At 44.0% G+C, this 14,740-nt stretch overlaps 1 protein-coding gene across 14 annotated transcripts in view; it reads right to left on the reverse strand.

Moving 5' to 3' along the window:
• Positions 1 to 14,740, reverse strand: part of LOC127912790 (WAP four-disulfide core domain protein 3-like) — a 91,553-nt gene that overhangs the window by 34,656 nt on the left and 42,157 nt on the right. For 11 of the 14 annotated variants that reach the window (XM_052482858.1, XM_052482857.1, XM_052482867.1 and 8 more), the window contains 3 exons: positions 14,153 to 14,299; positions 13,717 to 13,854; positions 13,026 to 13,046 (listed from right to left, as the gene is read on the reverse strand). In XM_052482858.1, the coding sequence (XP_052338818.1) occupies positions 13,026 to 13,046; positions 13,717 to 13,854; positions 14,153 to 14,299 (306 nt within the window). The remainder of the gene's footprint in view (positions 1 to 13,025; positions 13,047 to 13,716; positions 13,855 to 14,152; positions 14,300 to 14,740) is intronic. The other 3 variants (XM_052482865.1, XM_052482868.1, XM_052482866.1) reach the window with 3 other exon arrangements.

Consider the following 14,740-nt stretch of genomic DNA (forward strand, 5'->3'; position numbering starts at 1 on the left):
TTACGCCAAACATAACGTTTTGCATTGTTGCCAAAAAGTTCAATTTTGTTTCATCTGACCAGAGCACCTTCTTCCACATGTTTGGTGTGTCTCCCAGGTGGCTTGTGGCAAACATTAAACAACACTTTTTATGGATATCTTTAAGAAATCGCTTTCTTCATGCCACTCTTCCATAAAGGCCAGATTTGTGCAATATACGACTGATTGTTGTCCTATGGACAGAGTGTCCCACCTCAGCTGTAGATCTCTGCAGTTCATCCAGAGTGATCATGGGCCTCTTGGCTGCATCTCTGATCAGTCTTCTCCTTGTATGAGCTGAAAGATTAGAGGGACGGCCAGGTCTTGGTAGATTTGCAGTGGTCTGATACTCCTTCCATTTCAATATTATCACTTGCACAGTGCTCCTTGGGATGTTTAAAGCTTGGGAAATCTTTTTGTATCCAAATCCGGCTTTAAACATCTTCACAACAGTATCTCGGACCTGCCTGGTGTGTTCCTTGTTCTTCATGATGCTCTCTGCGCTTTTAACGGACCTCTGAGACTATCACAGTGCAGGTGCATTAATACGGAGACTTGATTACACACAGGTGGATTGTATTTATCATCATTGGTCATTTAGGTCAACATTGGATCATTCAGAGATCCTCACTGAACTTCAGGAGAGAGTTTGCTGCACTGAAAGTAAAGGGGCTGAATCATTTTGCACGCCCAATTTTTCAGTTTTTGATTTGTTAAAAAGTTTGAAATATCCAATAAATGTCGTTCCACTTCATGATTGTGTCCCACTTGTTCTTGATTCTTCACAAAAATACAGTTTTATATCTTGATGTTTGAAGCCTGAAATGTGGCAAAAGGTCGCAAAGTTTAAGGGGGCCGAATACTTTCGCAAGGCACTGTATGAACATGAACACAATTACACTGAACCATTTTACCTACATGGCTCTCAGAAATCTTCTTAATTGAGTGTCTCAGCTCTAAAGAGAGTGTATGTGAAATATATTGATCTCTGTGTATGAAATGTACATTACAATCTCCAGCTTTCTTGTTTCCAGAGTAATGCAGCAATAATGAACACAATAGATGTGTGTATCTGTCACTCTGGGACCATATCCTACCTGTGTACGGCGCAATGCAGTTATGCCCACATCCATTGTGGCAGCATTTTTCATCTTTGGGGCAGTCACTGTCATTGGAACAGAACTCTGCACACGTCCCTGAACCCCATCGTCTACGAGGGCACACTCCAGGCTTTGCTTTGGGACAACATAATTTGAGCAGATATGTCAGGGAACCCAACTTACCACAAAGAGACATGAACACGGACAAAATTGGACTGAACCATTTTCTGAAAATCTGTCATATTTGTGTGGAGATCGTTACGATAAATGTTAGCTGCTACAGAATCAAACAGTGGTCACAGAATGTCATCAGTACAATACAACAGTGAATAATCAGTGTGTCCTCGGTCCTTTTACTGGGACCTCCAGTCTGGCGTCAATCACTATCAACAGATATGAGAACAATCCATAACATTCAGCATCAAGTCTAGTGACCATCAACCCACACCTTGAATGTCACAACTAGGATACTGGAACCATTGTGTATAACATAAACTGTATACGCTAAATGTTTTGTTGATCACTCTCAACTAAATATGATCTTTAGTGATCCTACATTTCCCCATTACAAATAGGTTTATGGTAGCAACTTGTCAGCCTACACTGACTCTTCCCAATGAAGTCTTTCTATTATGTGACTTCTTAATTGAGTGTCTCAGCTCTATAGAGAGTGTAAGTGAAATATATTGATCTATGTGTATGAAATGTACATTACAATCTCCATCTTTCTTGTTTCCAAAGTAATGCAGCAATAATGAATGCAATAGATGGGTGTATCTGTCACTCTGGGACCATATCCTACCTGTGTTAGGTGCAATGCAGTCATGCCCACATCCATTGTGGCAGCATTTTTCATCATTGGGGCAGTCACTGTCATTGAAACATAACTCTGCACACGTCCCTGAACCCCATCGTCTAACAGGGCACACTCCAGGCTTTGCTTTGGGACAACACAATTTCAGCAGATGTCAGGGAACCCAACTTGCCACAAAGAGACATGAACATAGACATAATTGGACTGAACCAATTTATGAAATTCTATCATATTTGTGTCGAGATGGATTTGACAAATATGCATTTGCATCTCTGGAAAGTTTGTAGGCCAAACTCCAAGTAATTTTGTGTCTAATTAATAGTTTTGGAGGCATTTGTCCCCCATCATCAATGTTTCCCCCATAACACCCATGAAAATGCATGACAGCCTTCTGAACACTCACAATCTATTGGTTCAAATAAGTAGGTTGAAAACATTGTATGTTAACTCAAATGGGCTGTGCAGCTAGTTACACACAGACACACAAACAGTGCTACAAAGATGCAGAAATAATCATTTCTAGTTAAATGAACATATGAGACAAATTGACAAACACATCACATATGTTGACTGAATTGTTGCATACGTTTTCTCAAGTTGGAGCTAAGTTTGGGCCAACTAAAAATGTTAAGTTCAGGTAACACTTTTATCTAGAAGTTGAATAAACTGAAAAAGGCTTTGGAACCACTTACTTCATAATCATTTGTTGAAACAACTAGAATTTATTTGACAGTGTATGCGTAAAATGGCCAAGGGTAGGCTGAATTGTTTTAAAGTCACAATGGCTGGCTTGTATTTCTTAGTAAGGTTGCAACAACATAGGTTGCAAAGGGGCTATGCACCATTATAGGCTATTGTTTATAACCAATTAGGTAGACTGTAACACCTAAGTCAAGTGTAGCAGGCTTCTTAAAATAAATCATCAAATTGTCACAGTTTGTTTCATGACAAATAATGCAAAGTATGTTAATTAGAACAACTCACCTGTAGATGTGCCTCCCGTTTCTGCAGCAGAGACTATTTTCAAATCTACAAATGCCAACAGAAAAAGAACCAAAGCACAACGCGCTGACAAATTCATGTCCATGCTGACTTCAAGACTGTTAGAGCAAATGCAGTCCAAATCAATTTAATAGAAGAGGAGGAGACCATAATATGTATTAACCTTAGATGACTAAGAGGGGCGCGCTGCTTTGAAGCCATCACACAGCCATTTTGGTACTCCTCCTTCATTTGACAAATGTATTCTATTACAGACACCTTAATGCATACATGCAAATTCTATTAATTGAATTGAACATGAACATTTTATATTTTGAGAGTGTTAATGATATGTTTACATGATATATGATTTTTACTTGTAATTCATCTTAAGAAATAGGCTTATACATGTCCCAAATTTTTTTAAAAATTTCTATCAAATATTTTCTCTCTCATCTGTCTTGTTCATGATGGGCATACCTATACGCTTTTATCATTTTACTACACTGATATCTTGTAGCTTAGAGCGGACAACTATTTGGCGGACTAAATAAATTCTCAACATTGGATTTTCTGACATTATTCTCTCACAATAAAGTTGTAGGACTATACACATCACATTCTATATGACTGACTGTTAACCTGTCTCCTACCCTTCATCTACACCGATTGAAGTGGGTTTAACAGGTGAAATGAATAAGGGATCGCAGCTTCACCTGGTCAGTCTATATCAGTCTATGTTTATAATATTTTGGACAGTCAGTCTATAACATGTTGTGGTTGACAAAGTGATTAGCCATTTGATTCACTGTTCAGGAGTCTTATGGCTTGGGGTAGAAGCTATTTAGGAGCCTCTTGGATCTAGTCTTGGCGCTCCGGTACTGCTTGCCATGCGGTAGCAGAGAGAACAGTCTATGACTAGGGTGGCTGGACTCTTTGACCATTTTTAGGGCCTTCCTCTGACACCGCCTGGTATGGAGGTCCTTGGTGGCAGGAAGATTGTCCCCGGTGATGTACTGGGCCGTAAGCACAATCCGAAGCACTGTAGTACCTTGCAGGTAGAGGCCAAGTAGTTGCCATACCAGGTAGTGATACCAACCCATCAGGATGCTCTCGATGGTGCAGCTGTAAAATCTTTTGAGGATCTGAGGAGCCATGCCAAATCTTTTCAGACTACTGAGGGGGAATAGGTTTTGTCATGCCCTCTTCACAACTGTCTTGGTGTGCTTGGACCATGTTAGTTTGTTGGTGATGTGGACGCCAAGGATCTTGAATCCTGCTCCACTACAGCTCCGTCAATGAGAATGGGACGTGCTCGGTCCTCCTTTTCCTGCAGTCCACAAACATCTCCTTTGTCTTGATCACATTGAGTGGGTGTTGTTGTCCTTGCACCACACGGTCAGGTCTCTGACCTCCTCACTATAGGCTGTCTCATCGTTGTCGGTGATCAGGTATACCACTATACCACTGTTGTGTCATCAGCAAACTTAATGATGGTGTTGGAATAGTGCCTGGCCGTGCAGTGAACAGGGAGTACAGGAAGGGGCTGAGCACGCATCCCTACCCTTACCACCTGGGGGCGGCCCATCATGAAATCCAGGATTCAGTTACAGAAGGAGGTGTTTAGTCCCAGGGTCCTTAGCTTAGTGATGAGCTTTGAGGGCACTATGGTGTTGAACACTGAGCTGTAGTCAATGAATAGCATTCTCACATAGGTGTTCATTTTGTCCAGGTGTGACAGGGCAGTGTGGAGTGCAATAGAGCTTGCATAGTCTGTGGATCTTTTGGTGTGGTGAGTGCTGCAGACATGAGTACTACAGGTCGGTAGTCATTTAGGCAGGCTATCTTAGTTTTTCTTGGGCACAGGGACTATGGTGGTCTGTTTGAAACATGTTGGTATTACAGATTCAGACAGGGAGAGGTTGAAAAGGTCAGTGAAGACACTTGCCAGTTGGTCAGCGCCTGCTCTGGGAACATGTCCTGGTAGTCTGTCTGGCCCTGCGGCCTTGTGAATGTTGACCTGTTTGAAGGTCTTACTCACATCGGCTGCGGAAAGCGTGATCACACAGTTGTCGGGAACAGCTGATGCTCTTGTGCATGTTTCAGTGTTACTTACCTCGAAGCGGGCATAGAAATTATTTAGCTCGTCTGGTAGGCTCGTGTCACTTGGCAGCTCGCGGCTCTGCTTCCCTTTGTAGTCTGTAATAGTTTGCAGGACCTGCCACATCTGACGAGCATCGGAGCCGGTGTAGTACGATTTTATATTAGTCCTGTGTTGGCACTTTGCCTGTTTGATGGTTCGTCAGAGGGCACAGCGGGATTTATTATAGAATCTCTGTTGCTCTAGGTCGACAGGTTCCGGCTCCTTAGCAGAGGTGACCGGTCTGCTCCTGATCCCCGGGATCGTCATCTTGGTCTGCGTCCTGCGTCTGGAGCCGCGCGTCAGGGAGGGGCAACTGTCACGTGTGCTCCCTCTCCGTCCTCTAGGTCACCAGCCTGCTCGTTATGGCGCAGCCCTGTCACCATCGTTACGGTCATCAGTGCGTTGTGACACTCACCTGGACTCCATCACCTCCCTGATTACCTGCCCTATATTTGTCACTCGCTTCCGTTCCTTCCCCAGGCGTCATTGTTTCTGTTTCAGTTTGGTCTGTGCGTTGTTTGTGTTTCTTGTTTTCTATTATGTTTTGTTTATTGATTAAATCACTAACTCCCTGAACTTGCTTCCCAACTCTCAGCGCACATCATTACACTAATATTCATAAGACCATTACCGTATGAGGCAGCCAGAGCTGTCAGTCTGCATAAAGCAGCCAGAGCTGTCAGTCTGCATAAAGCAGCCAGAGCTGTCAGTCTGTATGAAGCAGCCAGAGCTGTCAGTCTGCATAAAGCAGCCAGAGCTGTCAGTCTGCATAAAGCAGCTAGAGCTGTCAGTCTGTATGAAGCAGCCAGAGCTGTCAGTCTGCAAAGAGCTGCCAGTCTGCAAGTAGCTGTCAGCCTGCATCGAGCAGCTAGATCCGCCGGTCAGTCATGATCTTCTAGATCTGCCAGTCAACCAGATTCTTCCAGATCTGCCAGTCAACCAGTCTCTTCTAGATCTGCCAGTCTGCATAGAGCAGCTAGATCTGCCGGTCAGTCATGATCTTCTAGATCTGCCAGTCAACCAGATTCTTCCAGATCTGCCAGTCAACCAGAATCTTCCAGATTTGGAGGTAGTCCGCATGTCCCCTGGGACAATGGTGAGCTACTCTGACATCAATCAGTCTATAATAGCAATAAGGAACCTCGGGGGTTTGTGGTATATGGCCAATATACCACGGCTAAGGGCATGTGCTAAGAACAGTCCTTAGCATGGTATATTGGCCGCATACCACACCTCCTTGTGCATTTTTGCTTAAATATAATGTACTATAATAATGTTGCAAGATAACCTTCCGGTGTAAAAACCATGGAAATTAAAAACAAAACACTATGTTTAAAATGAGAACAGGCATTGGTCTGAAGCCGGAAAATGAAGGATATTCACATGAGCACCACACGAGTCTCAAATACCCCCCTAAAAAACCAAGCACAGGTGTTCAAAATCTTGTTTTATTCAAATTCAGCAGTCCACATGAGTTTGTCAATTCACATACTGCCGTTTGTCAATTCACATACTGCCCATGAAAATTGTCCAGTTTCCATAAAAGCTATGATCATTTTTCATATTTATTATTGCATAAAATCATCAGTTTTCATAGACATAATTGTACATGTAATGATTTGTATTTTCTACTTATTTCTAATAAGTAACTAATAAGAATTTCCAATAAAGCTTCAATGGCTCACTGGAGGCATAGAATCAACATATCCAGAAACACATCTGTTCCTCGGGGCACTGGCCATCTTTGTAACAGTACTCGGCACACATGTAGGTCTCGTTGGGCAGGACACAGCGACCGGGCTTCACTATGGTAACAAATTAAAAGTTGTCAGTTATACAGTAGAAACATACGTGTAATAGGAATTTCCAGGATAACAATCGAGAAAAGCAGTCGCAGGTAAAGTCAATCAAATCTATCCATAATAAATTGAATCATGTAAAATGTATATGTACAATGTATGTGCATGTACAGTGGGGAGAACAAGTATTTGATACACTGCCGATTTTGATTTGATACACTGCCGATATCCATATAAAATGTATATGTAAAATGTATGTACATGAATATACAGCAGAAAAGCTGTAAAACTCCAAAATATTTGTGTCCTCCAAAGAGGTGGATTGGTTAATATTAATTATATTTTATTTGGAAAAAAATTATATCCAGTTTATTACAAGCTGCAACAGGGAGACACTTCCAGCACAGAAGCATAGAAAATGTCTGAAAGGCATCTTGGAGACATGCCCTTTACATTCTAATCAGACAGCACCAAATGTTCTGTAAACACCAGCTCTAGAGGCTCGTAGGAAGTCAAAACAAACAGGCTGTCAGCTGCTACAGAATCACACAGTGTTCACAGAATGTCATCAATACAACATAACAGTGAATAATCAGTGTGTCCTCGGCCCTTATACCTCAAGTCCGGCGTGAACCTCTATCAACAGATATGAGAATAATCCATAACATTCAGCATCAAGTCTAGTGACCATCAATCCACACCTTGAGTGTCACAAGTAGAACACTGGAAATCATCCGTACACTGATTCTTTCCATTGAGGTCTTACTATTACAATGAGTTGGAATTTTGTTGGTGGCCCTTGACAAATTGTCAGCTTAAAGTTCTGTGAATTGCTGTATCGTAAGAAACGTATGTTGCTACTCCTCTGAAGTCTCAGCCTGATATTCCCAAAATCCTTTTTCCCTGAAATATTTTACTTTTATTTATCTAGGCAAGTCAGTTAAGAAAAAAATCAAATTTTCAATGACGGCCTATGAACAGTGGGTTAACTGCCTTGTTCCTAAGGACAGATTTTTACCTTGTCAGCTCAGGGATTTGGGCTTGCAACCTTTCAAATCAAATCAAATCAAATTTGATTTGTCACATACACATGGTTAGCAGATGTTAATGCGAGTGTAGCGAAATGCTTGTGCTTCTAGTGCCGACAATGCAGTAATGACCAACAAGTAATCTAGCTAACAATTCCAAAACTACTACCTTATAGACACAAGTTGTAGGGGATAAAGAATATGCATATAAAGATATATGAATGAGTGATGGTACAGAGCGGCATAGGCAAGATACAGTAGATGGTATTGAGTGCAGTATATACATATGAGATGAGTATGTAAACAAAGTGGCATAGTTAAAGTGGCTATGTAAACATTATATGAGGTAGCATTGTTTAAAGTCCCTTTCCCCCTTCTGATGACCAGGTGGCGAATCGCATCTCTGCATGTCTGGCAGACATATCAGTGTGGATGACGGATCACCACCTCAAGCTGAACCTCGGCAAGACGGAGCTGCTCTTCCTCCCGGGGAAGGACTGCCCGTTCCATGATCTCGCCATCACGGTTGACAACTCCATTGTGTCCTCCTCCCAGAGCGCTAAGAACCTTGGCGTGATCCTGGACAACACCCTGTCGTTCTCAACTAACATCAAGGCGGTGGCCCGTTCCTGTAGGTTCATGCTCTACAACATCCGCAGAGTACGACCCTGCCTCACACAGGAAACGGCGCAGGTCCTAATCCAGGCACTTGTCATCTCCCGTCTGGATTACTGCAACTCGCTGTTGGCTGGGCTCCCTGCCTGTGCCATTAAACCCCTACAACTCATCCAGAACGCCGCAGCCCGTCTGGTGTTCAACCTTCCCAAGTTCTCTCACGTCACCCCGCTCCTCCGCTCTCTCCACTGGCTTCCAGTTGAAGCTCGCATCCGCTACAAGACCATGGTGCTTGCCTACGGAGCTGTGAGGGGAACGGCACCTCAGTACCTCCAGGCTCTGATCAGGCCCTACACCCAAACAAGGGCACTGCGTTCATCCACCTATGGCCTGCTCGCCTCCCTACCACTGAGGAAGTACAGTTCCCGCTCAGCCCAGTCAAAACTGTTCGCTGCTCTGGCCCCCCAATGGTGGAACAAACTCCCTCACAACGCCAGGACAGCGGAGTCAATCACCACCTTCCGGAGACACCTGAAACCCCACCTCTTTAAGGAATACCTAGGATAGGATAAGTAATCCTTCTCACCCCCCTTTAAGATTTAGATGCACTATTGTAAAGTGACTGTTCCACTGGATGTCATAAGGTGAATGCACCAATTTGTAAGTCGCTCTGGATAAGAGCGTCTGCTAAATTACTTAAATGTAAATGTAAATGTAAAGTGGCTAGTGATATATTTTACATCATTTCCCATCAATTCCCATTATTAAAGTGGCTGGAGTTGAGTCAGTGTGTTGGCAGCAGCCACTCAATGTTAGTGGTGGCTGTTTAACAGTCTGATGGCCTTGAGATAGAAGCTGTTTTTCAGTCTCTTGGTCCCAGCTTTGATGCAACTGTACTGACCTCGCCTTCTGGATGATAGCGAGGTGAACAGGCAGTGGCTCGGGTGGTTGTTGTCCTTGATGATCTTTATGGCCTTCCTGTGACATCGGGTGGTGTAGGTGTCCTGGAGGGCAGGTAGTTTGCCCCCGGTGATGCGTTGTGCAGACCTCACTACCCTCTGGAGAGCCTTACGGTTGTGGGCGGAGCAGTAGCCGTACCAGGCGGTGATACAGCCCGACAGGATGCTCTCGATTGTGCATCTGTAGAAGTTTGTGAGTGCTTTTGGTAACAAGCCGAATTTCTTCAGCCTCCTGAGGTTGAAGAGGCGCTGCTGCGCCTTCTTCACGATGCTGTCTGTGTGGGTGGACCAATTCAGTTTGTCTGTGATGTGTACGCCGAGGAACTTAAAACTTACTACCCTCTCCACTACTGTTCCATCAATGTGGATAGGGGGGTGTTCCCTCTGCTGTTTCCTGAAGTCCACAATCATCTCCTTAGTTTTGTTGACGTTGAGTGTGAGGTTATTTTCCTGACACCACAATCCGAGGGCCCTCACCTCCTCCCTGTTGTTGGTAATCAAGCCTACCACTGTTGTGTCGTCCGCAAACTTGATGATTGAGTTGGAGGCGTGCGTGGCTACGCAGTCGTGGGTGAACAGGGAGTACAGGAGAGGGCTCAGAACGCACCCTTGTGGGGCCCCAGTGTTGAGGATCAGCAGGGTGGAAATGTTGTTGCCTACCCTCACCACCTGGGGGCGGCCCGTCAGACAGTCCAGTATCCAGTTGCACAGGGCGGGGTTGAGACCCAGTGTCTCGAGCTTGATGACGAGCTTGGAGTGCACTATGGAGTTAAATGCCGAGCTGGAGTTGATGAACATCATTCTCACATAGGTATTCCTCTTGTCCAGATGGGTTAGGGCAGTGTGCAGTGTGGTTGAGATTGCATCGTCTGTGGACCTATTTGGGCGGTAAGCAAATTGGAGTGGGTCTAGGATGTCAGGTAGGGTGGAGATGATATGGTCCTTGACTAGTCTCTCAAAGCACTTCATGATGATGGAAATGAGTGCTACGGGGCGGTAGTCGTTTAGTTCAGTTACCTTAGCTTTCTTGGGAACAGGAACAATGGTGGCCCTCTTGAAGCATGTGGGAACAACAGACTGGGATAGGGATTGATTGAATATGTCTGTAAACAAACCAGCCAGCTGGTCTGCGCATGCTCTAACGGCACGGCTGGGAATGCCGTCTGGGCCTGCAGCCTTGCGAGGGTTGACACGTTTAAATGTTTTCCTCACGTCGGCTGCAGTGAAGGAGAGTCCGCATGTTTTAGTTGCGGGCCATGTCAGTGGCACTGTATTGTCCTCAAAGCGGGCAAAAAAGTTATTTAGTCTGTCTGGGAGCAAGACATCCTGGTCCGTGATGGGGCTGGTTTTCTTTTTGTAATCCGTGATTGACTGTAGACCCTGCCACATACCTCTTGTGTCTGAGCCGTTGAATTGAGATTCTACTTTGTCTCTATACTGACGCTTAGCTTGTTTGATTGCCTTGCGGAGGGAATAGTTACACTGTTTGTATTCGATCATGTTTCCGGTCACATTGTCCTGATTAAAAGCAGTAGTTCGGGCTTTCAGTTTCACGCAAATGCTGCCATCAATCCACGGTTTCTGGTTTGGGAATGTTTTAATCGTTGCTATGGGAACGACATCTTCAACGCACGTTCTAATGAACTCGCTCACCGAAACAGCGTATTCGTCAATGTTGTTGTCTGACGCAATACGAAACATATCCCAGTCCACGTGATGGAAGCAGTCTTGGAGTGTGGAATCAGATTGGTCGGACCAGCGTTGAACAGACCTCAGCGCGGGAGCTTCTTGTTTTAGTTTCTGTCTGTAGGCAGGGATCAACAAAATGGAGTCGTGGTCAGCTTTTCCGAAAGGAGGGCGGGGCAGGGCCTTATATGCGTCGCGGAAGTTAGAATAGCAGTGATCCAAGGTTTTTCCAGCCCTGGTTGCGCAATCGATATGCTGATAAAATTTCGGGAGTCTTGTTTTCAGATTAGCCTTGTTAAAATCCCCAGCTACAATGAATGCAGCCTCCTGATTAATGGATTCCAGTTTGCAAAGAGTCAAATAAAGTTTGTTCAGAGCCATCGATGTGTCTGCTTGGGGGGGAATATATACGGCTGTGATTATAATCGAAGAGAATTCCCTTGGTAGATAATGCGGTCGACATTTGATTGTGAGGAATTCTAAATCAGGTGAACAGAAGGACTTGAGTACCTGTATGTTGTTATGATCACACCACATCACGTTAACCATGAAGCATACGCCCCGCCCCTCTTCTTACCAGAAAGATGTTTGTTTCTGTCTGCGCGATGCGTGGAGAAACCAGTTGGCTGCACCGACTCCGATAGCATCTCTCCAGTGAGCCATGTTTCCGTGAAGCAAAGAACTTTACAGTCTCTGATGTACCTCTGGAATGGTACCCTTGCTCGGATTTCATCAACCTTGTTGTCAAGAGACTGGACATTGGCGAGAAGAATGCTAGGGAGTGGTGCACGATGTGCCCGTCTCCGGAGTCTGACCAGAAGACCGCTCCGTTTCCCCCTTTTACGAAGTCGTTTTTTCGGTTACTAGTCTGACGCTCTAACCACAAGGCTACCCTGCCGCCAACGGTCCACCAACCAAAGGACATCCAGCCCACATGACACAACTGTGAGAAGCATTAGAGTCAACATGGGCCAGCATCCCTATGGAACGCTTTAAACACCTTGTAGACCCCATGCCCTGATGAATTGAGGCTTTTCATAGGGCAAAAGGGGGTGAAACTCAAAAATAGGAAAGTGTTCCTAAAGTTTGGTATACTCAGAGTGTATAGATGTTGCGCAACATTGGTATATACTCTAAAGGCCTGCATGGATCTTGAAAATCTTCTTAATTGAGTGTCTCAGCTCTAAAGAGAGTGTATGTGAAAAAATATCTATCTATGTGTATGAAATGTACATTATAAGCCCCAGGTTTCTTGTTTCCAGAGTAATGCAGCAATAATGAATGCAGTGGATGTGTGTATCTGTCACTCTGGGACCATTCCTACCTGTCTCGGTGCAATGCAGTGATGCCCACATCCATTGTGGCAGCATTTTTCATTATTGGGGCAGTCACTGTCATTGGAACAGAACTCCACACACATCCCCACGCCCCATCGTCTACGAGGGCACACTCCAGGCTTTGCTTTGGGACAACACAATTTGAGCAGACATGTCAGGGAACCCGACTTACCACAAAGAGACATGAACAAAGACTAAATTGGACTGAACCATTTTCTGGAAATCAGTCATATTTGTGTGGAGATGGTTACGGTAAATAGGAATTTGTATTTGTGAAAAGATTGCAGAGTATACCCCTAATATTTTTGTGTCTAGTTTTGGAGACATTTGGCCACCATCATCAATGTTTCCCCCATAACACCCATGAAAACACAAGGCAGCCTTCTGAACACTGTTAGTAAAACCAGTCAGGTTCTTACTGAAGTCAGGTGGGACACACAAGGCGTCAGAGTCAAAGATGCAGCATTTGTCATCTTTAGGACAGTCCTCATCGCGGACACATCCTTTGTGTGACGGCACGACATTCAGAAGCAGCGGGCACTGACCTGCCTTCGGGGGGATCGGCACTGTGAGAGAGCAGGAGGAATAGGAAACAATTGGACCGAACCATGTTCTGAAAATCTGTCATATTTGTGAGGAGATGGTTACGATAAATAGGCATTTGCATTTGTAGGAAGTCAAAACAGAAAGCGGTGACATTGTCAGCTGCTACAGAATCACACAGTGTTCCACAATGTCATCAATACAATACAACAGTGAATAATCACTGTGTCCTCGGTCCTTCTACTGGGACCTCCAGTCTGGCGTCAATCACTATCAACAGATATGAGAACAATCCATAACATTTATCATGAAGTCTAGTGACCATCAACCCACACCTTGAATGTCACAAGAAGAACAATGGAAATCATGTGTATTACAGAAGCTCTATACTAAACTTTGTGTTGATCACTCTAAATTAAATATGAGCTTTACTGGTCTTAAATGTCCCCATTACAAAATGTTTATGATATATATATATATATATTTATATATCTATAAAACTCTAAATACCTACATGGCTCTCAGAAATCTTCTTAATTGAGTGTCTCAGCTCTATAGAGAGTGTATGTGAAATATATTGATCTCTGTGTTTGAAATGTACATTACAATCTCCAGCTTTCTTGTTTCCAGAGTAATGCAGCAATAATGAATGCAATGGATGGGTGTATCTGTCATTCTGGGACCATATCCTACCTGTGTACGGTGCAATGCAGTTATGCCCACATCCATTGTGGCAGCATTTTTCATCATTGGGGCAGTCACTGTCATTGGAACATAACTCTGCACACGTCCCTACGCCCCATCGTCTACGAGGGCACACTCCAGGCTTTGCTTTGGGACAACACAATTTGAGCAGACATGTCAGGGAACACGACTTACCACAAAGACACATGAACATGGACACAATTACACTGAACCATTTTCTGAAAATCTGTCATATTTGTGTGTAGATGGTTACGATAAATGGGAATTTGTATTTGTGAAAAGATTGCAGAGTATACCCCTAATATTTTTGTGTCTAGTTAGTTTTGGAGACATTTGGCCACCATCATCAATGTTTCCCCCATAACACCCATGAAAACGCATGGCAGCCTTCTGAACACTGTTAGTAAACCAGTCAGGTTCTTACTGAAGTCAGGTGGGACACACAAGGCGTCAGAGTCAAAGATGCAGCATTTGTCATCTTTAGGACAGTCCTCATCGCGGACACATCCCTTGTGTGACGGCACGACATTCAGAAGCAGCGGGCACTGACCTGCCTTCGGGGGGATCGGCACTGTGAGAGAGCAGGAGGAATAGGAAACAATTGGACCGAACCATTTTCTGAAAATCTGTCATATTTGTGAGGAGATGGTTACGATAAATAGGCATTTGCATTTGTAGGAAGTCAAAACAGAAAGCGGTGACATTGTCAGCTGCTTCAGAATCACACAGTGTTCCACAATGTCATCAATACAATACAACAGTGAATAATCACTGTGTCCTCGGTCCTTCTACTGGGACCTCCAGTCTGGCGTCAATCACTATCAACAGATATGAGAACAATCCATAACATTTATCATGAAGTCTAGTGACCATCAACCCACACCTTGAATGTCACAAGAAGAACAATGGAAATCATGTGTATTACAGAAGCTCTATACTAAACTTTGTGTTGATCACTCTAAATTAAATATGAGCTTTACTGGTCTTAAATGTCCCCATTACAAAATGTTTA

This window comes from Oncorhynchus keta, chromosome 28 (assembly GCF_023373465.1).
Source record: "Oncorhynchus keta strain PuntledgeMale-10-30-2019 chromosome 28, Oket_V2, whole genome shotgun sequence".
NCBI classification, from domain to species: Eukaryota; Metazoa; Chordata; class Actinopteri; order Salmoniformes; family Salmonidae; genus Oncorhynchus; species Oncorhynchus keta.